The sequence below is a fragment of the Drosophila yakuba genome, chromosome 2R (assembly GCF_016746365.2).
Source record: "Drosophila yakuba strain Tai18E2 chromosome 2R, Prin_Dyak_Tai18E2_2.1, whole genome shotgun sequence".
NCBI classification, from domain to species: Eukaryota; Metazoa; Arthropoda; class Insecta; order Diptera; family Drosophilidae; genus Drosophila; species Drosophila yakuba.
In genome coordinates, this window is record NC_052528.2 from 23128964 (window position 1) to 23150902 (window position 21939).

At 48.1% G+C, this 21939-nt stretch overlaps 4 protein-coding genes across 8 annotated transcripts; 2 read left to right on the forward strand and 2 right to left on the reverse strand.

Moving 5' to 3' along the window:
- Positions 1-1197: 1197 nt before the first annotated feature.
- LOC6532077 lies at positions 1198-19947 on the forward strand. Of its 3 annotated transcripts, none has more exons than XM_015196203.3 (9): positions 1198-1328; positions 1806-2040; positions 9759-9817; positions 10405-10453; positions 14045-14267; positions 14337-14403; positions 17950-18431; positions 18488-18806; positions 18862-19947. In XM_015196203.3, the coding sequence occupies exons 3-9, from the start codon at positions 9767-9769 to the stop codon at positions 19057-19059; spliced, it is 1389 nt and encodes a 462-aa protein (XP_015051689.1). In that variant the 5' UTR covers positions 1198-1328; positions 1806-2040; positions 9759-9766; the 3' UTR covers positions 19060-19947. The 3 variants fall into 3 exon arrangements, with proteins under 3 accessions (XP_015051689.1, XP_015051688.1, XP_002092854.1); XM_015196202.3 differs by having other exon boundaries at positions 1198-1324; XM_002092818.4 differs by lacking the exons at positions 1198-1328; positions 1806-2040 and adding an exon at positions 7733-7958.
- Positions 10807-12878, reverse strand: LOC6532078 (actin-binding protein IPP). 3 transcript variants are annotated; one of them, XM_039372254.2, is made up of 5 exons: positions 12571-12878; positions 12453-12511; positions 11755-12400; positions 11502-11701; positions 10807-11439 (listed from the first exon to the last, which is right to left on the reverse strand). In XM_039372254.2, exons 1-5 carry the CDS (start codon positions 12754-12756, stop codon positions 11232-11234), a joined length of 1299 nt encoding a protein of 432 aa, XP_039228188.1. In that variant the 5' UTR covers positions 12757-12878; the 3' UTR covers positions 10807-11231. The 3 variants fall into 3 exon arrangements, with proteins under 3 accessions (XP_039228188.1, XP_002092855.1, XP_039228189.1); XM_002092819.4 differs by having other exon boundaries at positions 10807-11436; positions 12571-12874; XM_039372255.2 differs by lacking the exon at positions 12571-12878 and having other exon boundaries at positions 11755-12192; positions 12453-12495.
- Positions 19948-20036: 89 nt separating the features above from the next.
- LOC6532079 lies at positions 20037-21223 on the forward strand. The gene is made up of 3 exons (XM_002092820.4): positions 20037-20479; positions 20537-20879; positions 20935-21223. The coding sequence occupies exons 1-3, from the start codon at positions 20038-20040 to the stop codon at positions 21119-21121; spliced, it is 972 nt and encodes a 323-aa protein (XP_002092856.1). The 5' UTR covers position 20037; the 3' UTR covers positions 21122-21223.
- On the reverse strand, positions 21132-21886 carry LOC6532080 (putative ATP synthase subunit f, mitochondrial). The gene is made up of 3 exons (XM_002092821.3): positions 21793-21886; positions 21643-21725; positions 21132-21541 (listed from the first exon to the last, which is right to left on the reverse strand). The coding sequence occupies exons 2-3, from the start codon at positions 21719-21721 to the stop codon at positions 21297-21299; spliced, it is 324 nt and encodes a 107-aa protein (XP_002092857.1). The 5' UTR covers positions 21722-21725; positions 21793-21886; the 3' UTR covers positions 21132-21296.
- Between the last annotated feature and the right edge of the window lie 53 nt (positions 21887-21939).

The window sequence follows — 21939 nt, forward strand, 5'->3', positions numbered from 1 at the left end:
TTTCGGTTTGTTCGATTGTCCCCCCGACGACTGTCGCTTGGACTTCCCCTCGGGAACTTAAAATTCCTCGACCAGAGTGGGTGTTAATAATTCACACTCTAGATAGTCCCTGACGTGGGCTGAATATGCTCTTCAGAATGCATTATTTAGACCTATTTTTAATTTTATGGAAAATACCTTTAATGCCAAACTGTGGTAATTGAGGGATCCTTACCCACCCCAGTCCTTAGAAATTCTCTCACGTCCCAAAAGACTAACTCGTGCACCAATCCAAGAAGAAGAGGAACACGCATAATAATCATAAATATTGGTATAACTAAAGTATAAACAGAACAGCACAGAACTTCAAGGGAAATACGCCCGAAAATAACAACAAGTCGAGGTCTCGGAGGTGTCACAGCTACCTGTACTCGCACATGGAATCCCTAGGTTGCAAGGGCGCTGGGTTCACAGAATGCAGAGGCAAGTTCAAGATTTATGTGCCTGCCGAGTAAAACAAAAGAAGACAAACATGTGTCCCACAGAGCAGCCTCGTCAATCCGAGCAATCAGCCCCACCAGTGGCTATATATGCCGTCATCAAGGTGTTCTGGTGACAGCCCACACACTGGCCATAATTGCAGCGATCTGCTGCCAAGTTTGAGCAGAACCTGACTTCCAGTTGCGAGCGCACAGCTGTGGCCAAAAGCATGACGCTCGCCTGGAGGGGCTCCATAGACACTTGGATACCAGCTGGATATTTTGTCTTTTTTGTCTCTAAATAATGTATTTCATATTGCTCTGCTTTTGAGGTTTCCAGTCCAATGTTTTTCCATGTGCACACTTGCGATATGGGATGACCGCCGCCCGAACCTCCAATTATGCCGCACTCATTAGAAAGACAATCTGGACCCGCAGCCGTAGGTGTATTAAAGGGAGCCAGCGGAGCGTGGCCACCACTCCCGCCGGTCATCAAGTGCAGCTCAGCTGCTGAAAAACTGAAAAACTGGCAGCGACACCGCGGCCACCGCAAACGGAGGCGATACTATATACTACACTTTAGCTTAGTGAAGAGATCGTCTGAAGAGTAGACATATAGTAGACGTGCCAATTGCTCCGAAAAACCCAGAGCGGCGCCACTCCGAATCTTGGCAAGACCGGTTGTCGGCCATCGTCTTGGCCGACGTCGTTTTCGTCGGAGTGCGAGCGCCTCGCTTTCGGGCCAAGTCAGTCTTGGCCAGGTCGGTGTGCGAGACACATCCACAGCGCTCAACGAACCTCGATTCCAGCGAACCCATTCCGTTTGCTTTTCCGATTCCAATTCCGATTCGCTTCGATCCCGAATCGTGCGTGAGTTTTTCGAGTGCCCTAGCTGTGCGGTTATGGCTCCGTTTACCCGGTTCTAATTGGATCGTGCGTGCGGATTTGGAACGGCTTCCCGTGGCTCGAAGAGACGCTCATGGGTTTCCGAGATTTGAGATTTGAAATAGTTGCGGTTGTTGCTGTTGTGCCTGTGATATTTCTGTCGTGATTTTCTCTGATTGTTGTTGCCCTTGGGAAGCTATTAAGCTCGACGGGTGGTTGAACCGGGCCAGCAAATACGTGCTGAATGAGTTGTGAATCTTTTGAATATTTCGCGTCGTTTTCTGGGGAAGTGCAAAAGTGTCGGGAAGTTTGTTGCCTCAGTCTTTTGTGTTGGGACGGCGTAATCGCAGCAGCAGCCGCAACAACAGCAGCTCGGAATATTTGCCACAAATCGCCAAAGAGCCGCTCTTAGCGTCTCTTTAACAAACTCTTGGCCAACTCTTAAATGTGCAATTCCCGCAGCGTTAACGTGTAAAACGAGTGTTGGCCACAAAACGAAATAATTATAGAGGAAGCCCGCAAAAAAGAAACACTAAGGAAGTACACAAAATAATAATCAAACTAATGTGAAACCAAATTTCGTTAAAATACTTAAAATCATCATTCGTTCCGGACAACCAGTTTAAAGCACAGCGAAATCGCAAACAACGGACACATAACGAATTGGATTACGCAAAAAGGGCGAAGTTGGATAGAGGTGAGTATTGCGGAGTTGCTGTTCGAAAACCCATAACCAAAAAACAAAAACCAAAAACCAAAATGCCGAAAACCGAAAACCGCAAAAAGAAACAGTTAAAATCAGGCAGAAAATCAAAGCTGTGCCGTTTGCAAAAACACAACCAAAACAGCCTTAAAAGATGACTTCATAAATCGCCCGACGCTGTGGATGTGCCAAAAATCCATCAGCCAAACCGGTTGCCCTCAGTTCGCCTCGCTCGAAATTCGGAATTCACGGAATACATTGGTATGGGACTTGTACTTGCGGGAATAAATTTGAAGAAGCGTTGCAATCGGTTTTCTGTGCAAATGAAATGGGTCTTATCTGAAAAGCGGCCGAAGAAGCCATCTGTCCGGGGATCTGAACCTGTTTGCCAAGGTTGCCTGTGGCCGAAGTTGGCTGCCAAGTTCGCAGCCAGTTGCATCACCTGGGGACACAAATATGGCCGGGATGGGTTCGCCTGTTGGCTATTGGCTATTTGAGCAGCCACATCACGGACATCCGTCTTCCATCCGCTTTTCCTTCCTTTTCTCCCGGTTTTCAATGCCCATTTCTGGATGCGCACCGCATATGTAATGTGTCATCGGGCTCCGGGAATCAAAGGTCCATTCACATTTTACCCACTCCGTGTGCGGCCATTATAAGCCAGAATCTGTTGCTAATTGGCTGACCCAACATTACCCACATGAGCTGGGAGCGGGTTCTTCTCCTTGTGGAACTTTTAGCACTTCCACGGATCACACAGCCATAATTATGTTCGTTCCATTGTGCTTGGGTTGGCGTCTAAAGAAGCAATTAGAAAAGTTGATTGATGGAGAGACCGGGCCTCAGCCCATCCCGATCCGACACTTGCATCATCTATGGAATATGGGCAATAGTCTATGGGAATGGGAACCTTTCCCTTTTCGCTGATGCATTGCCTATTAATTGGTTAATTTGTGGTTTGTTAGCCATCAAAATATTGTAGTTGGCCAATGTAATGGTCTTCATCTGCGTTGAATGCAACGCCTTGGCTGGTGAGTTATGGCCCATCCGTCGAAGTCGTTTAACTACAACTTCTGTTGGATATTCCCCAGTTCTCAGGCATTCTCGGAAAGCTTTGCGTTGAGGAACGCCAACGCAAGCGTAAAATTTGTATAATTAAAAGGCGAATCCACGCTCGAGCTGCTCGAATACCAGTTTCTGAGCCATCGCGTAGTTAACTTGTTTATATAACAGCCAGACAACAACGCGAAGTGACCTTGAAGCGGGTACAAAATAAGGCAAAGACGAAAAATATGATTGTACGTATAATTTCGTATTATTTTGCTGCCTGGCAATGTGAGTGCGCTCAGCTAAGTGAGAGAAGTAAAGACAAATGGTGGACTTACGGGGGTTTATGAACTAAGCCGAGATGTGCGTGTGGGCTTGCCAAAAGGTGTGTGATTGATTAATAATCTCCCGCCGAAGAACTAACAAAGAAAGCGCCAAATATGGTGAGTTCATTCAACCAAGCCAAGACCTTTTCGGATCTAAATTTTCCGCATGCTTGTTGGTATTAAATTACCGTTGAAACGAAAGACTTAGGCAACGAACTTTGCGAGTGCATTACTCATACGACACGTTGGCGCTCACCACTAATTATGCAAAAACCCAAATGCTAGCGAAAGGCGTGCCCCAAACCCAGCCGTGAGTCATAAGTCGCACTGCCCCCCGCAAGACGGACACTCTGCATTTGGTTGCTTGTTTGTTTTCGGCCAAAATGAAAAGTCGTCTGGCTAGTTGATACCTCGCCCCACTCCCCTGCCTCCTTCGCCACCACTGGCGAATTAAATCAACATTGGCAAGCTCAAGCGGACTTAAATGCAGGCTTTTACCTTAGACCAACCCCACGCAAAACCCCGCGACTGCAGTCGACCACGATCTTGTTCAATTCATTCCGAAACACTTTCAAATCCAAGCCTTAAATGGGGAGTGGCAGGCCAAGACTTTTGAACTGGCTGAAACTCTGTTCAGAGGAAGTGAACACAGAACTGTATGTCTGAGGTTCTCAGATGTCAGGGTACCAAAAAAATAAATAATTTAAATTAAGTGTTTTGATACCTTTTGAAACGATCGTTTATTATTTATACGACAAAGTCTAGCATTTATGACTACAACTAATTTAGCTCCGTGAAGTTCCACGCTCATAAACTTCAAGTATGAGGTATTTAATGGTTTAGAGGAAATCCTCCTCAAAACCTAGTAACTAAGCACTGGCTGAGGAAAACTTGGATAAACTTATGATGGGAAACGTAAGGTCAGCGTGGCCAGTCATTAATAAGTAATGCCCACTTCTCGAGCTCATCAGTCGGATGCCTCATCACAAGCGGGAATTAGCTTCTAAAGAAGAGGGCTCAATAAATAAGTTTTAATGACGGATTTGGCTGATGCTGGCCAGCAGTAGCTGCCAATGTACTTAAGCACTTCTAGACGCGAAACCCCAGCCAAGCCAAAACGGAACTACAAAACTAGTTTCAGCTCTGCCTTTGGGCTGAAAGCAAAAAAAGCCATAAAAACAGCGGGTAACAATGGGCGCCAGTCAAAAGGCAAAAAAGCAAAAAACACAGCAACAGCAAACAGCGCAAAGTAAATGGCTAAAACTGAAATATTGTAGACCCGGCCGATAAAAATCAAACACATTCATGTCTGCAGCTCAGCTCAAGTCACGTTCAATGCGAATTTCTTTGCCGTTTGTTTTTTGCCTTTTCCTACATATTTTTCGTGGCAATAAGCCTGCAGCCACCAAAATTAGGCGTCAAACTGGGAGAGAAAAATATATTTAGGCTTTGCCGCGGGCCGAGCTATTGTGGGTGTCCAATCAGAGGTTTGCATATTGGCCAGTCGCTTTGAGCCCAATTGGACATTGGACGTTGGACAGTTTGGCAAATGGCAGGGAAGAGCGTCATTTGCAGAGAACTTACATAACTCCATGGCAGCAGCAGCAAAAGCTGAGACACGCAACGCATTGGGCAGTTTTTGGTCTTAGAGCCAAACTTGGTTCGCACAATGTGTGGCAAGAGCCGATGTCTCCACGCTCCAGTTTGCTGCGTGTGGCAACAACCAGGTCCACGCATTTGGCCAAGAGGGTGGAGTTGCGTTTTTCCACTTTAAAGCCCCCTAATGATGCGCGATTTTCGAGTTCTCACATTGGCTTAATGGACAATTGCTGCCGTTGGCCCAATCTATTAAATCTATAAACGGAATCGGCGTTGGCGTTTATTGCAATTGGCCAACAGCCACAGCAAATTAAGCATTGTTAGCTCATTTGAGGCGAACAAAGGCGACGGCGAGACAATTGCACTGACCTTGAGGCAATCGCCACACTGGGAGGCGATAGGTTCGTTCCGATCCGCTGGCTTTTGCCTTTTGGCTACCTGGCCAGCTATCAATCCCCCATAAAGTGCCAGCTAATTGCTGCATCTGAAGTCGAAATTTGAAATTCTAATTTCCAGAAGCAACGCTGAGCCTGCATACACAAGCAGGTGAAAGTCGATGCCTCAATTGCCATTGATCTCCGGCGCTTGATTAGCCCCAGCCCGCTGGCCAACTAGAATTTCGGACCTGAGTAAAAGTAAAAGCTGGCTATAAAGCCGGTCTGACCCCAATCGGCGAATGGCCTAAGCTGCCCTTTTTGTTCGACTCGTTAATTGCCGTCATTAAGAACAATGCGGGACAATCGCACAATGCATCTTCAGAGCGGCTCTTCAGTCTTCAATCTTCTGTCTTCAGTCTTCAGTAGTCAGAGGTTGGTCTTGAAGGCCCTAACCCTTCCCAACTTACTTTCTACGCCAGCGGAATTGCAGCGAAATTAGCTCTACGCATCGCTATGCTACACAGAACAAAAAAGTTTATACTCGAATGCCATGTGGCAAGTGGAATGTGGAAAGGTGTCAAATACAAAGTATTTGGTGTTTGCGGTCTACACTACCCCTCCTTAGCTTAATTCCTATTTAATCAGCATGTGAAATCTGCTAGTAGATCACCACCTGACATGCCATTTTTCTCCGAGTGTGATTGATCACACTACCGCCGCGATGTACGACGGAGATTTCCCATTTTAATGGCAATGGCAAACCGCAACCGAAAGTCGCTAGAACCCCCCTCGAACACATCCCCTCCAGCTCCAGCTCCAGCTCCACCACCAGCATCATAGTTCCAAATGGGTCAGCCACGTTATGGGTTTCTATGGGTTTGTGTGCTTAGCACAGTTTTTGTTTTTGTTTCTGATTTGTGATTTGCGATTTGCCAATGCCCGCGGCCATTCAGATTGGAACCAGATCTGACTTTCGAGATGGGAGTCGTCAGAGATTCTAATTGACTGGCTTCCCGAGATGGCCGAGATAGCTGAGCTGGCTGAGCTGGCTGAGATTGCCGAAGGTTCCCAGCTGTGCGCCCAGTTTAATGTGGTTCACCCAGATACGTTGGTAGATCTGCGGGAGGTGCGTTCCCTTTAATTAGCCTCTTCATTGGGGATTAGTTCCAACGGCCGTTAGCATTTCATTTTCGATTTCACGCACAGTTACGCGCTTTTTTCACGCTATTCCACACATTTTCCACATTTCCCATTTTTCCCAGCGATTTTGCTCAAGCAGAAAGCCGTAAAGCCAAGTGTGCATTTCAAAACTGTTTTTTGCACACCCGCGTCGGGTGTTTAAGGCAAGTAAACCACGGGAAAATGGAAACACGCGAGGTCACTTAGCCGCCACATTAACATTAGCAGAGCACACACTCCAATGAAACTGCAATTGTTTAAACTTTTAACAAAAAACATAAAGCACATAAAGCACACAACTTTGTGGCCCGCCTGGCACGCAAAACCCATTTAATTTATTCAGTTGCTCGGCCCATTTTGTTGGTTTTTGTTTTTCCTTTTTTTGTTTTCAGTTTGTTTAGTTACCGAATGTTTGTTTAGTTACCTCGCTGCTATTTGCTCTGGGAAATGTGTGTCAAATGAATTCAAATCGACACTTGCAGCCATGCGTTACATTCGAATGCACACGATTGATTGGGTCGTGAATCATCAATGCATGATTCTTATTCTGGTCAGGAGTTCTTGGGCTGCAAGTTGGGGAAATGCCACAAAGTTACAGGAAGCGGTGTCTTAAGTAGTAACGTTTAATATAATACCATTATAATCCCTAACTTTTTTAGTAACAGGGGTTTCTGGTTATTCCCCGCTTTGTTGTATAGGAACCTTTACTATGACCATCATATGACCAGATAGCTGCAATTTGTGCCCCCATTTCGCGCAATTTCCCTTATCGCCGATGATCGCAATTGAAGGTCGGCTTGCCATTTCCACTGGGCATTTGGCATCATGTTTGTTTCCTTTTCAGCTTTTTAGCCCCAACTGGGTAACGAGAGCAGATGCCAATCAAAGTCATTATTCGTTATTCATAATGCTCGTTGGCGTGCTCCGCCGCATTTTTCCAACTCATTTTTTTTGCCTGCATGAGGTGCGTTTTCAATCCGGGCTTTTTACCTGTGTATCTCGCTTAGATTCGCTTGCGTCATTTGCTAATTTTAGCTAATTTATTGCAATGCCAGTGGAGGCACGAGTACGCTGGTGGGATGTGTTGCTGGCTGAAGCTCGGCTGGCGTCAGTTAGTTGGCAATTTGCATTCGACTCTGAGCCACGATTGTTTGTCTACTTACGGATCGCCTGGCGTTCAGGAAGTGTGGGCCTCGAGCTTTGACAAATTGACGTGTGCTCGCCGCATAATGCCAACAATCTATCAATTTCCAGCGGATCTATTGACCCAATTCCGTGCTTCTCCCCGAACCAATTTCAATAGCAGCCAGACTCCCAGCGAGATTACACCTCTCGGATAATAACCGGCCGTATCTTTGAGTCTGTATCTCCATCTCCATTCGGGGTGAGTGGATGTAGCTGGAGTGCTTTAGTGTTGGTCTTGTGACATCATCACTCTGCAGTTGTGTGTGTGTGCCTATGTGTGCCAGTGTGTGTGGTGAATGTAATGTGTTGGCAGCGGCAGCGGTAACAACAAATCATTATCGCCTCTCGGCCATCAGTGTAAGCCGCATTTGTTGTCTTGCGACGCCCAAGACACGGATCCACATGCACGGCGAGAAATGATCTCATTTCGGGTATCAACTGTGGTGTATTATGGCCAAAATGGGGTTCTTAAAGACCTCCTGCATATTTATACCCGTTACTCGTAGAGTAAAAGGGTATACTAGATTCGTTGAAAAGTATGTAACAGGCAGAAGGAAGCGTTTCCGACCATATAAAGTATATATATTCTTGATCAGGATCAATAGCCGAGTCGTTTTGGCCATGTCCGTCTGTCCGTCCGTCTGTCCGTCTGTCCGTCTGTCCGTCTGTCCGTCCGTCTGTCCGTCTGTCTGTCCGTATGAACGTCGAGATCTCAGGAACTACAAAAGCTAGAAAGTTGAGACTAAGCATACAGACTCCAGGGACATAGACGCAGCGCAAGTTTATCGAATCATGCTGCCACGCCCACTCTAACGCCCACAAACCGCCCAAAACTGCCACGCCCACACTTTTGAAAAATGTTTTAATACTTTTTCATTTTTGTATTGGTGTTGTAAATTTGTATCGATTTGTCAAAAAACTTTTTGCCACGCCCACTCTAACGCCCACAAACCGCCGAAAGCTGCCACGCCCACACTTTTGAAAAATGTTTTGATATTTTTTCATTTTTGTATTAGTCTTGTAAATTTCTATCGATTTGCCAAAACACTTTTTGCCACGCCCACTCGAACGCCCACAAACCGCCAAAAACTGTCAGTGTTGAAGACCTCCTTCGCACTTCCACTAGCTGAGTAACGGGTATCAGATAGTCGGGGAACTCGACTATAGCGTTCTCTCTTGTTTTAGTTAAGATAAAGAGCTGAATTCCAAATAGATATATAATATAGAGCTGCAGTGTATGATATAAACCTAATTACATTTTTAATGGCTTGGTAGTCAAATACACCATTTAAACGTATGCTGATCAGTAATGCTCTTTAAGTATTCATTAATACTCTACTCTGGAAGTATCAGATTAGAGCAAAAAAGTATTAAAAAGTAATAAAAAGCATATTTATGACTCAGTTCGACTCGACTCCGATCGCCACGTATAACTCTCTGTGTAGTGACCACTTGGAAGATGACTTCCTGGCGTGGCGTGACTCGCCTGCAAAGTTCTCAGCGATCGGCAGGAAGTGGAAAACCGTTTGTCACGGGCTATTGATATGCGCTTAATACCTCGTAATGCCGCAGCTTCTGTTGGCCAGAAAATGCGGAAACCCGAGTCATGATGCCATGAGTTGCACTTGGTGGATGGCTGTTTGCTCAGCGCTCGACTGCTGGCACCTGCGAGATGTGGAGTTTCTCGAGGGACCAGCACCAACAAACCACTCGATACCAACGATACTAACCCATTTGCAATGAGCCCGCACGCGAACCCAAACCCAAACCTAAATCCAAATTCGCCTCTGTTGACTTGACCCATTTGGCAGCAGAAAGTTTGCCTTTGGGCCACGATGTTCATTACAGAATCGCTGTGCTCAAGTGATTTAGCATATTCCTACATGTGTGCAGTGGGTGTGGAACCGGTTTGCGGCGGGCTTTCTGTTTATATATATTCGGTTTTGACTATTTGCCAAGGTTTTAATATCCGTCACTCGGCCTTCTCTCACTCTTGCAGCTCGCACCATGAAGTCAGGCACTCGAATGGACGCTTTCCACACGGCGCTGCACTTAATCGTAAGTACTTCGTACTGGGTTCTCTTCCCCATCGACCCATCGAAATGGAAAATTGCCGGAGTCGGATTGCCAGAACACATCAATCAGGCAGAAGGCAGCAGTCAGCAGACATGAGGCAGCCCGCTGAAGGACAATTGCATGCCAATGCGATTAACCTGGATGCGGGACTGGAGGCCACGGCTATCCAGAGACTGTATGCTAAACGCGACTCCGAGCGGCCAAAGTGGCCAAAAGTGGCACACCAGCGCCATTCTAAGCCGCTTGGCCCCAAACCTCCGAGATTCAGGTTCGGGCTCGGGTTCAACTCTAACCCAGACTGGCGAAAGTTGGCCAGGCTGTTCAAAGGAGCCTCAGAATCGTGAGAATGCAGCGATTCTGCTAGCCGCCGGCAACACGAAATCGAAATTTCCCCTTTAATTAAGAAGGCTTACTGGCGATGGATTAGACCAGGGACTTAATGTCGGCTTGTCGTGATTTATGTCAACGCTTTGTGTTCGCCAAGGGGCGGGGGATCCATGGATGGCGTCCATGGTGGAGTCCATATGCCAACTATGCTAATGAGTGGCTTGTCTCCACTTTCTTTGCAGACAATCGCAGCTCTGACGACGCACGCGGCGCAGATTCCAACGGCAATGAGTGAGTACATAAATCTGTTCATTAGCTAGCTAAACCCAATTCTATGGATTGGGGGTACCAAGTCAGTGGGGGACCAATGAAAAATGGCCAGCAAATTGGTAACGGAGACGCTGCCAAGATTAAACTCAGTTGGGGGCTTTGTTGGTCTCTGGAAACATAAAGCAATATTCAAATGAGGCTTCGGAACCAAACTTATCAACTGGTTTGCGCTAAAACAGAAGTAAACATAATGGAGAATATAATTGATATATTTATTGTCACAAAGTAGTTGAGATTGGTAGCTGTCATGGCTTTCGTAGTCAAATTGGAAGTATATATATATATTTGAAGAAGTAGAGAGGGAGTACCAAAAGTTATATCATGACGTAACAAGCAGCTTACAAATTTATTTATAAAATATATACGAATGCCTGATGAATTGGTTCCCCGCCAAACGGTCACCCATTACCTAATTAGTTACAAAGGCACTCCACTTAATCCGCCAGCGCTTTTTAGCCATTGTTAAGCAAACCCGCTAAGCTGGCTGTTGTCTTTCTGGTTGCCAAATCTCTGTTGACTCTGCTGACTCTGTTTGCCAAAACCAAAACGAGGCATTATAATCGCATGGCACACAGCGGTCCAGTGAAGGCGACTCTTGTGGGGACTCTTTGGAGCTGCCTCATTGCGAGGCGACTGGCGAGGCATTGCGGCACACTTCCTTCTGGCTTTCACATTGCGTTTTCGGCTTGGCTTGGGCTTGGAGTGGAAATGTATTGAATTTGGCTAAGACCCCGATGACCTAGGAGCCATGCTTGGGCAGCGATTGGTGCAGCGACTCCAGGTAGTTGAGAAATTGCTGATAGGTGAAGAACTGACCCTGGTTTCCGCCTGGTTGGCGGTGGTAGGAGCAGCGACTGTCGAATATCCACTTCCGCTGCACAGGGGGCCTGCGATCCAGGCCGACGATGTCTTTTGACACATCGCAGAGTTCGGAGGAGGTGTATCTGCTTGGAGATCAATGCAGATTGAATCGTATCTCATAATAAGTGACCAGCTGTTTTGGACTTACACGAAGGCCTTGCTGACTCTCTCCCTGACTTTGGGACTCTGGCAAATGCTGTTCATGACCCGGGTCTGTTGCTCCCCCTGCAGGAAGCGCAGGAAGAGCGGAGGCAGCAGGCGGAAGCGGACGCATCCCAAAATCCTCTCCATGTGCACCTTCCGTGCTCTCCAGTCATGACTCAGCCAGCGAACTGCGCTCATGAAAATCTGTGCGGTATGGTCGCTTTAGTACCGATCCCCATTATCCCCAATCGTCTTACCTCAATTTCACTGTTCACGCCCAAGCTCTGGACGCTCAGCAGATCCTGCACCCAGTTGATGTCCAGCTCCACAAAGTCCTTGGAGGCCACCAGGGGCAGGAAGAAGAGCTCGATGCGGGAGAGCATCAACTGTTGGAATGTGTGGATCGCAAACCTCTGCGCCTTGCGGAACAGCTCGAAGGCCAGGCTTCCGCAGACGGTGCTCTCGTTGAAGCAGGCGAAGGCGTACTCCACCAGCTCATCGATCTTCATGTAGAAGGCTGCACTGTACAGCTCCACCAGGAAGCAGTCCGCCTGTGGGCACCTCTCGAGGTCCAGCATCCAGTTGTAGATGACGTGGAAGGCAGTCGGTGTCACCATGTCGCTGGGCAAGTGGGCAGTGAGGGTGACGGCTGCATCGGGAAGGTCCTGGAAGAACCTAGAGTGCGCCTGCAGGACCTGCAGGTGACAGCGAAACTTGTAACTGCCCACATAAACCGTAAAGGAGCAGCATGTGGGGTCAATTAGAAGTCGGAGTAGCTTGGCATCCATTGGCACTTTGGCGGGTTGTCTGCAGTTCAGGACTTCTCCGCTTGGACTTGTCGTGGGCATCATGCTGAAAGCGGAGTTCAGGGGTTCCGGTTCCACGGTCTCGTATTTTTCGGAACTGTGTGATTATCAAGTTTATCGTGTCAGATGGGCTTTCTATAGGTACTCACCTCTTGATATCTGTTTTAAAACTGGGGTTGGGAATAACATCTTTCTTACTTAAGAGCAGCTGCAGAAGATCGTGTGGGGAATATCATTTAAATGAAACCATGAACCATATGCACTCACCTGCTTATCTTCGGAGGAGGACTCTAGAATTCGCTTCCCAGAAACGATTTCCCCACTCCTTGCAGTCATATATGAGCTGGATATGGCCGCAGCTAGATCCGCGGCCAGGGCATCGATCTCCGCCTGGTTTATCTTACCACCTTTCCATGCCTGTCCTAACTTTTTTGCCTGCTTCATCTCAGCCATCTTTGCACTTAAAATTTGCCCGAATTAGATCTTTATCACGAAGTATCCCATAAATTTTTGGAACCATAACCTGAAATTGGGAAGTTGATTTGTTTTTCCTGCCAACTCGGTGAAAATGTAGTTGGGCTTTGCATTTTCTGTGTTCGCCAAGTGCCAAGGGAACAGCTTGAAGAAGAGTTTGTTCTATTTGAGGAGTGCAGCTCTGCTCGCCTGCGGAGACCGTAAAATTATACATAATAGAAAGCCATTAAATGTTTTATGTGCCTGCCAAGCGGCCGAGTGGATGCCATTCCAGTGGAGTAAGAAAACCGGCTCTGCGACGGCCGTGTTGCATGCAATTACTTTGCCCAGAACCGCAGTAAGTGATGCGAAATGCTGCAAGGTTCGTTGAACCGCCTCGACCGAAGCCATCCCATCGCATCCCATCCCATTCCATGCCATCCCATCCGATCCATATACACACCACTGAATACACACCGCCAACTGGCAGGGCGAACGTGCCTGGACAGCTCTTCTCTGGTCTCTCCTCTTCTTGGTTTTGGTCTTGGTTTGGTCTTGCTCTTGGTTTTGCTTTGGTCTGGGATCTGCTCTTGGTCTCGGAATCCAATTGTGTACCTTCGCAGAGGTGCCAGCGGGGAGTTCTCTGCGTTGGTTGGCTAAAAGCAGGAAATGCCAAGAGCACCAAGAGCACCAAGAGCACCTCCAAATCCCCGGCAGTGCATCGAATCATCGGTTGCAAAGTTCAAGGAACTTGCGGCGTGCCGTCTTTCTAATGGCCCCGAGCTTCTGTGGCGTGTCTGCGCCCCCAGTTGCTGCTTCTGCTGATTTTCGAAGTTGCCGCTTCAATGGCTTCTCAATGTCATGAACGTGCACTGAAAAAAACTTTGTTTGCTGCCACATATTTGCATCTAATGTGGAACTGCTATCTTTAAACAATTGGAGCCAGAAATATTATCTTAAGGCAATCTTTCTCATTCTTTCTTGATATCTTCATATCTCAGCAATAATTAAATACACTTTGTAAAGCTCTTTGAATTTTTCGCAGTTCATTGTTGTTTGCTAAAGTCTTCCGCATGCCAGTTAAAGTCAGCTTGCAGCTATGGTCTCCAAATACTGCTCCCATGGGCCTTTGTCTTGGTTTTGCTCATGATAAATGCTAACGGCTCTCGAGGATGCCAAGGTGGATGTGGCGTCCATTGGGTCGTCTAACTGTGCTTTTTTTTGGGAGTGGGCCTGTTTTGTTTCTGTTTGCATTTCATTATTTTTCCGATTATGATTTCCCTTGCAGAGGATGCGCAGAGCTCGCTGAGCGAGGCGATTGCAGCGGCGGAGGCGGAGGTGGCCTCCACCTCCAAGCCGGCGGTGGAGCCGAGTGTGCGGATCAAGTGCCTCTCCGGATCGATGCTGATCACCATCAAAGACGCTCCTCCGAACCACGAGACGGGGCTATTCAGCGGCATGATCTACCCGAAAGGCCTGTCCAAGAACTCCACCTGCTTGAGCGAGTACAGGTAAGTCCGCACTTTAGGCACTCCACTCCTATCAGGATTCTAATCCACACCCCGTACCTCTCCCCGCAGAGACCATGTGGGCTCCCTGCGGTACAAGCTGCCGCTGAGGTCTTGCAACACGATGCCGAAGGAAACGGTAAGTCTAGAACCCCATCCTCCCCAGAAAAACTCCCACACAGGCAGTCACCTACGTACATAGGTGACGCCATGTGCCGGCCAACTCGTTCCACCATTTTGGCATGCAAATAAAAACGAAATAAAAATTTAACATTAAGCTTAAGCACTTATAAGGCAGGCAGACCCGACTCATTGGTTACAAGGTAAAGTCCATATGCCAAGATGATGAGTCCATTGAAAGGTTGAATCTCAAATGGCCAACTCACGCACCTTTTGCGGCTTAACTAATGATGCGATTCTATCTAAAATAGCAGTCGTTAGATGTGCTGGGTGACATGGGCACCATTAGCAATGGGCTTGGCTATTGTAAATGTCTGTCGCTTGCTTAGAATCAGCCAGAAGTGATTGAGTGACTGTGTAAAATATGTATTTTTGTTTTAATTACATTTGCCAGCATATTACCCAAGATTTCTGAACCAACCAAGTGTAGTGCTCGACCAGCCATGACGAGCTGTCTCCCATGTCCCTGTAAGCCATATCGAATGATCCGAAAGACGGCCGAGATGTGCCATATAAATTTCATCTCGGTTTCACATTGGGCTAGTCTAATACCTATATGGCTCGACTTATTTATTGGCTCATTCACTCGATCGATTGGGGCAAACAACGGGCCGCGTTGTGCTCGGAATCATTTGGAAATCTCAATTAGCACTTAACCGGGCGCATGTGGCTGCAGCTCACGCACCGACTGGCATTTTGTAGCCAGTCGGACTGAATCGGTCCGATTGTGATACATATTAATGTAATTTCTCGGCGTTTATGGGGCCAGCGTTTTGTAATCGCCGTCTGTGCGGCTGCTGCTCATTTCTTTCGCTCGATTGGATTGACACAATTTCTGAAATTACCAATGTTAATTGCAGTTACGATAGTCGCCATAAAGTCGGTGAGGCAAGAATCACTAGATGTGATGAGGCTAGCTGCCTCATGATCTAAGAAGATAGATATGTGAAAACGCTTAAGTGTGCTTGAAAGTCATTATAGTGTTGTATGCTGCTGGTTAGTATGTAAAACTAGTGTTTAAGAACGATAAAGCCAGTAAGCACTACTTAAACACCCGATCATTTGCATAACTATGTTCGCTGCCTAAGTCATTGGTTTTTAATTTAACTTCATTGCAATGCTCATCGTACTGAATCTTTTAGTGGTTGCCAATTTATGAAATCGAACTTATAACTGGAATGATCTTTTAACTGAGGTCTACCTACCATATATAGCACATGAGTATTCTTTTCACTTAGTTCGTTGCCTAAGTCTTTCGTTTTTTACGGCTTTGTCCTTCGCCGCTACGCCTTTTTTGTTGATCCAAGCAATTCACGTCGAGTGTTCAATAAGCCAGAATCAGTAAACATTATTTACCCCCCGCAAACACTGGAAAATCAACATCGGCCAAGGCCCGTCGGTACATGTCTTAAATGTTTGTCATTAAACGCGATGAGCGGGTCTCATCCACCGTGCAGTCCCCTAATGGAAGCTATCCTGCCTTACGTCATGGTGATCCGCGTCGAGATGAGCTCATTGCAGTGTAAAAAGTCGCGTGACAGGCCGACACATCTGCTGCCATTGGGCGACTGGTACTGGCTCCGCTGGAAGTCGAGGGTCTTGGCTGTGCGCATGTCAGGCATAATTAAATGAGCCACGAACAGTACAAGCAGCACTCGCAGCTCTGGCAGGGTCGTCTGAGATTTTTAATTAAAAATTAATTGCTGCCATCCAAACTCCAGAACTTCAAACTCCAGACTTCCGAACTCCCTGCTATCGACTGATTGTTCACAGCTCCGCTAGTAAGCCATCTCGCGTCGAAATCAATTTGTTCTGTGCGCTGGCAATGCGTTCATTGGCCACCAATGCCGTCGGATGACCATGAAAAGGCCAAAAGTGTTCGGACCTGTAAGCGGTTTATGGCCGATATTGATATTTAAAGGCAGCTACCGCCGTGTTTGGACCGAAGGTCAGTGCGGCGACTGACTCCCACGCATCCGATCCGAACCTGTTTCCCAGCCAGCCACCCGATACATTTACACTTGCTCCGGAGCAGAGCAGCTTCGAGCTCCATATTTACGCGCAGAAGTGTTATAATGACATAATAGGGTTTTCTACCGTTAGAACCTCCGCTGGCCGTGCTTGAGGTCTTGAATGTCACTTTATTATGCTTTTTATTGGCCCATTGTCTCGAGATGATGATGCACAGATGCTGAGAACCGACCCTCCAACATAACTGTCAACGCTTCTCGGTGACTTGGGCAACAAAAGGAAGCCCCATCTTCTTAGTTTCCTAACAGTTTCTCGGCTTGTTTTAGGCGGAAACCGTGTTGGGCAATAAATCGCACTGGCCAGCGTCTAAATCCACAGAAAGTCGGCTTTTTCAGCCGTCGATTACTGCTTCAGTCAGCTTCAGCCTGCTTTGGCAACAAACATCGGCGCTGGCCATTAAGAATGACCGCCTGAGGAGGGCCCACTTAGGCGAAGAACTTCCGTGCCCAAATCTGTGCAGACCCAATTACAAAACTTCCGAGCGGGCGGCGTGCATGGCATGGCATGGAATGGAGTACTCCGTCATTACCTCACCTTTCTTCCGCGGAGTTGGCTCTCCGTGGGCAAAGCCAAAGCCAAAGCCATCGAGTGTGTACTCGATTTGTTTCTGCTGTCCGCTGGAATTAGCACAATCACCGATGGGCGAATAACCCGTTACCAGTGCACAGAGCGAAAAACTTTGAAAGTTGTCATGTTCAGGCGGAACACTATAATCTTTGGACTCAATATAATCATGTTTCAGGAACCTTCATTGGAATTACAAAGGGCTTTCATAGTAATTATCTAATAGAATTTAATTACGAATCTCTGCAAGTGTTAATAAGCAGTGGATATCCAATTAAAGTTTCCCCCAAGGGAAATTGCATCATGACGATGGCAGAACTCTTGGCTCTTCCAAGTGCCCAAGTGCCAAGTAAGAAGCTAGTGAGATTCATCATGCAAACTTGGCTAATTTGCGAGGAGATAAGGCCCGCAGATCCCCGACTAGACGTCACACCTGGCTGATTGGCTCTAGCACCATTCTGAAGGCGACTTACCCACTTCAGGAAGTGCTCCACAGCCCCCATAGCTCGGGCATATGGCATTGTTTGACTTGGATCGCACATTCAACTCTGAGGGGCGATTTCTGGCTGCAACCAAGCGTGAATCTGAATGCATAATGAGAAGTCGCCATTCTACTTGGGTTAGGTGTATGATATGGCTTCTCGACTTCGGTATCCAGTTTTCCAGTTTTTGAAACTCAGTATAAGTGGAAGATGTTGGGCAGCTCAGCTCAACTGGCGGATTGGGGCGAACGGGTTTGTTGCCTGAGTCTTTTGTCGATGGGTGGTGATTTGATGAAAAGTTCCCATTTTAATGGTAATAGCTGGTAATAAAACGCCACTACCAATTTATTCCAACATTCATTCGTTTGTAGCAAAAGAATCCATAAAAGCCAAATGTAGTTGTACCTAAGATGCATACAATCTTTCAGGATGACGGTGGCATTGAGTTCTTCAACACCATCGTGCTGCAGCCCCACCTGAAGCTCATCACGGACCTGGGACGTGGCTACCACGTCCGCTGCGCCTACAAGAGTCGCGACGCGGCCATGAAGCCCAAGAAGTACCTGCGCAAGCACGCCCAGAAGCCGCAGGCCTTCCGCAGCGACGATCGGCGGGAGTACGGACGATCGCTGGACAAGCAGCAGGACGACGACCTGGACGAGGAGGATGTCTACGATGCGAATGCCCCGTCGCAGGAGGAGGACGTGACCAACAACGAGATTCCTATGCCGGGCTGCCACATGAAGATCTACAACGACGAGCATAAGATCGCCGACGATGTCAAGATCGGCGATCCTCTGACCATCGTGATCAGCATCGATAAGCAGCAGGTTTACGGACTCCATGTCACGGACTGCATAGTTCGCGATGGCCTGGGCTGGGGAGAGCAGCGACTGGTGGGCGAAGATGGGTAAGATGGACTTGAATCCGTTTGGATATGGTTTTTACAACGGTCTGTTCCTTCAGCTGCCCCATGGACAACGAGATCATGGGTCAGTTCAACTACACCCTGGACCGACTGGCGGCCAACGTGACCTTCCCGGCGCACAAGTTCCCCTACACCACCTCCGTCTACTACCAGTGCAACGTGCGACTGTGCGCTCTGGAGGATCCCACCTGCCAGGAGGCTCCCCAGTGCGTCGGCAAGAGACCCAAGCGCCAAACTGCCGTGGACAGCAAGGAGGAGGACGGCCTGCCCGCCACCATCGAGGTCTTCTCTGGCCTGTATGTGAACGAGAACGAAAATGCCAACGACAGTGACGAGGATGCCGTTTACAAGGAGAAGGTATGTGGACAGGAATATAGCCTTATAGCATCTGATTAATAACCCTTTGCTATAGACTCTGGACGACGCCCTGTGCGTGTCGCAACGCACCTTCGCCATAGCCATTGCCATCGCCGGACTGATCCTTATGCTGGCCGTGGTCGCCGCCGTGCTCTGCATCATGGCGCGCAGGAGCACCAAGACGGTGTCCAACTCGGGCAGCTCCATCTACAGCGGACCCTACACGAACACCGCCTTCTCGCACAGCAGCTAAGCAGGGCAGGAAGATGGGGAGGATGATAAGTCCCCCAGGAGGAGATTCTAAATTCAACGTTTCCAAAATGCAAAACACTCAAAGTGTTTAAAAAATCAGAGGGTTCCCAGGAGGAGATTCGGTCGCGCAGGTGCGCTGCGGTAGTCAACGATTGGTAGGAGCGGAGCCACTTAGTTTTAGGATGCCGGAGCAGTCAGACGTCCAGCGGCTGTTTCTTAGATTAAGTCTAGCCTTAGTTGCAAATGATGTGCAGAGATTACCGGGCAATGGCTAAGGGGTCCATCCTAATTGCCCGCTAATGTCGCAGAGATCTTGGTGCCCCCACCCCCATTCGGAAACGGATATCCAAGGAGCTCTGTTCCGCACAGTCGGTGTTGGACTCGCCCCCCCCCTAAGCGTGTTTCTACATCCCTGACCCCTTCTCCAATCCACTATAATCTCTAATCTGTCGAACTAACAACGAATGCAGCAGCCGACGCTCAGGTGATATTTGTACTCGTATCTACTTAATGTCCAACCATGGATGTACTATTCGTAATTTATTTACCCATCGGATGACCAACTGCCCTTCTAGTAGAATTTCCTGAATACTTTCTTGTCATCGATTTACGTACTTAATTCCCACGCGGCAGGCGCCCTTATTAGTAATCAGCCGTCCGGATCAGCCACTATACATGGTATATATATAACATACTCGTCGTATATGAAAGCAGAAATGAACAGTTCTCAAACTAAGCTCAGCATTTGCACCGCTTCAATCGAGCATTCCCACGTCAACCACTGGCAGGGGGAATGCTCCTCTGGAGCCGTCCAAGCCACGCGATTCAATTTAGCGTACCTCTAAGTTAATATTAATCAATGAACAATAAACTCAAACTGACCTAAATAGCCGAAAGTGAGTGGCACTACCTGTCGGGGACTACAATGCACAAGCTGCACAATTTCAGTTCGTGTCAGTAAAGTTTTGAGAGTAGAGAAATGGAGATGGCACCCATCCTGTTTCTCATGTTCAGCTTTCTGATGAGACCGACAAGGTGCTCCTTGAACTGTCCCACTGGAAAGTCGAACCCCCTGCAGTTTCACCTGGTTCGCCAGTGCCAACGAGCCGCAGCCGATGACGCACTGGCCCTGGAAAACACATCCTCTCTGCAGGAATGTGCTCACTTGGCTCATGAGCTGCGGGGCCTGGCCTTGAACTACGCGCCAGGAGGACCGAAAAGGAGGCTAAACTCATTTGACCAGAGGTCCTTGGGCAAGGCAAAGGAAAAGGAGCAGCGCAATCGAAGTCGATTGAGTGTCTTCGAACAGCCAGGGGAGTTCTTCAACTGCCATGTCCTGAGGTGTCCGCAGAATAACACATTTTCAGGGATGTTCAACGACAGTCGCTTCGACTATTACAGCTTATATGGAAGACCAACAGGTTAAGAAGAGTCTCCAGACTATCTGTTCAGTTAAGTAATGTTGTGGTTCTTGTCAGTCGTTAGGAACTACAGCTGCATACCGGAGGTTGGACTGTTCGTGGTGTATACTCAGCCCAGTGCCTACTTGAATGCCTCGCTGACCTGTTCCAACTCTTCGGAGTTCACTGGCAGCCTGGCCCACATCGCCTCCGAGCAGAGAACCAACTTATTGGCCCATTGGCTACTGGAATTTAACAGAAAATCGGAGTCTCAGGCAGAAGGCAATGTCTATCTGGCCTATGTGGGTTTGGTCTACAACAGCTCTACGTCCTTGAGTCCACTCGATTTCAGGAACTCGCAACGGGAGAGCTTGCAGTGCTTTCTTTACCGAGCCTGGGAAGCAGGTCATCCTCGCGTTGGGTGCGCAGTTCAGATAGTTAGCGGTTATCTTAACTAAATCTATCCGAATTTTCAGTGGCGAGCTGAGCAACGCCAGCTGCGTGGCCTTGACGCCGCAGGGAACCTGGCAAACCCTGAACTGCGACCGGGAGCTGCCCTTCATCTGCGAAATCCACACGGCGCGCTCAACTTTCGCCTGGGAGCGCTCCGGTTCCGAGCTGGACATCGGCCCAAATGCAGTCCTCGAGTGCGGCAACGACTGAGACTTCAGACTTGAGTCTATGGCAGCATGGATATTCGCAGCCGTTTTATTCACTTAAGCAGTTTTCAAAACACAAAAGCCAAATAGATATAGTTTAATGGTGTTTGCCCGCCTCTCGCACGCCTTGTGGAAAGTGTAGAATCTGTTGTAGATGCAGGACCACCGGGCAGCGCCGCTTAGTGGTACTTGTAGTTCCTGTGGTGCTTCAACTTGGTGTAGTTAATCAGATAGAAGAACGTCATGCTGGCGACGGTCAGCTGGAAGAAGGGAGCGATTCCGGCGCGCTTGGGGAACACGTACTTGTGCTGCCAGCGCCACCAGGCACGGCTCACGGCTCCGGCCACCGCGTTGGGGGTCTTGTTGCGGCGTCCCAGCCAGGCGCCGATCTCGCCCAGCTTCACCTGTCCGAAGGGCACATCGGCTGCGAATCGCAGAGTTGTTTAAATTATGTAAAACGCTCGACATTTTTGGGCATTGCAAATGTGCTTTGCGCCTGCCGCAAAAATTACGTAATCTGCTCACCTTTGCCGTAGAAGCGAGCGGGGTCGTAGGGCCCGTGCACCTTGGGGTTGTACTCAGCTGGATAGTCACCGAATGCCATCTCGCTGGTTTGGTTACAATATATTCTTAAATCAGATTCTTATGAAACATAAAATTTCGCCTGCTACTTACTTCCTTCGATACCGACAGTATGACCAAAGCGGCGACGGCTGGGATTTTCAGCCACTAATATACCGAAATATACTGGTCAGGTCTGGGGTGGGCGTCTCCGCTAGCAGCGGAGGGAGTATTCGCTAACATATCGATAAGGCGCATACA

Coding starts and splice junctions, on each gene's coding strand:
- LOC6532077 (XM_015196203.3), top strand. CDS start 9,767: ATGAAGTCAGGCACTCGAATGGACGCTTTCCACACGGCGCTGCACTTA. Junction 14,268..14,336: donor ACCTGCTTGAGCGAGTACAG/GTAAGTCCGCAC, acceptor CTCTCCCCGCAG/AGACCATGTGGGCTCCCTGC. Junction 18,432..18,487: donor CGACTGGTGGGCGAAGATGG/GTAAGATGGACT, acceptor CTGTTCCTTCAG/CTGCCCCATGGACAACGAGA.
- LOC6532078 (XM_039372254.2), bottom strand. CDS start 12,756: ATGGCTGAGATGAAGCAGGCAAAAAAGTTAGGACAGGCATGGAAAGGT. Junction 12,512..12,570: donor CCTCCTCCGAAGATAAGCAG/GTGAGTGCATAT, acceptor GATCTTCTGCAG/CTGCTCTTAAGTAAGAAAGA. Junction 12,401..12,452: donor TTTAAAACAGATATCAAGAG/GTGAGTACCTAT, acceptor ATAATCACACAG/TTCCGAAAAATACGAGACCG.
- LOC6532079 (XM_002092820.4), top strand. CDS start 20,038: ATGGAGATGGCACCCATCCTGTTTCTCATGTTCAGCTTTCTGATGAGA. Junction 20,480..20,536: donor CTTATATGGAAGACCAACAG/GTTAAGAAGAGT, acceptor GGTTCTTGTCAG/TCGTTAGGAACTACAGCTGC. Junction 20,880..20,934: donor GCAGGTCATCCTCGCGTTGG/GTGCGCAGTTCA, acceptor CCGAATTTTCAG/TGGCGAGCTGAGCAACGCCA.
- LOC6532080 (XM_002092821.3), bottom strand. CDS start 21,721: ATGGCATTCGGTGACTATCCAGCTGAGTACAACCCCAAGGTGCACGGG. Junction 21,542..21,642: donor CGCTCGCTTCTACGGCAAAG/GTGAGCAGATTA, acceptor TGCGATTCGCAG/CCGATGTGCCCTTCGGACAG.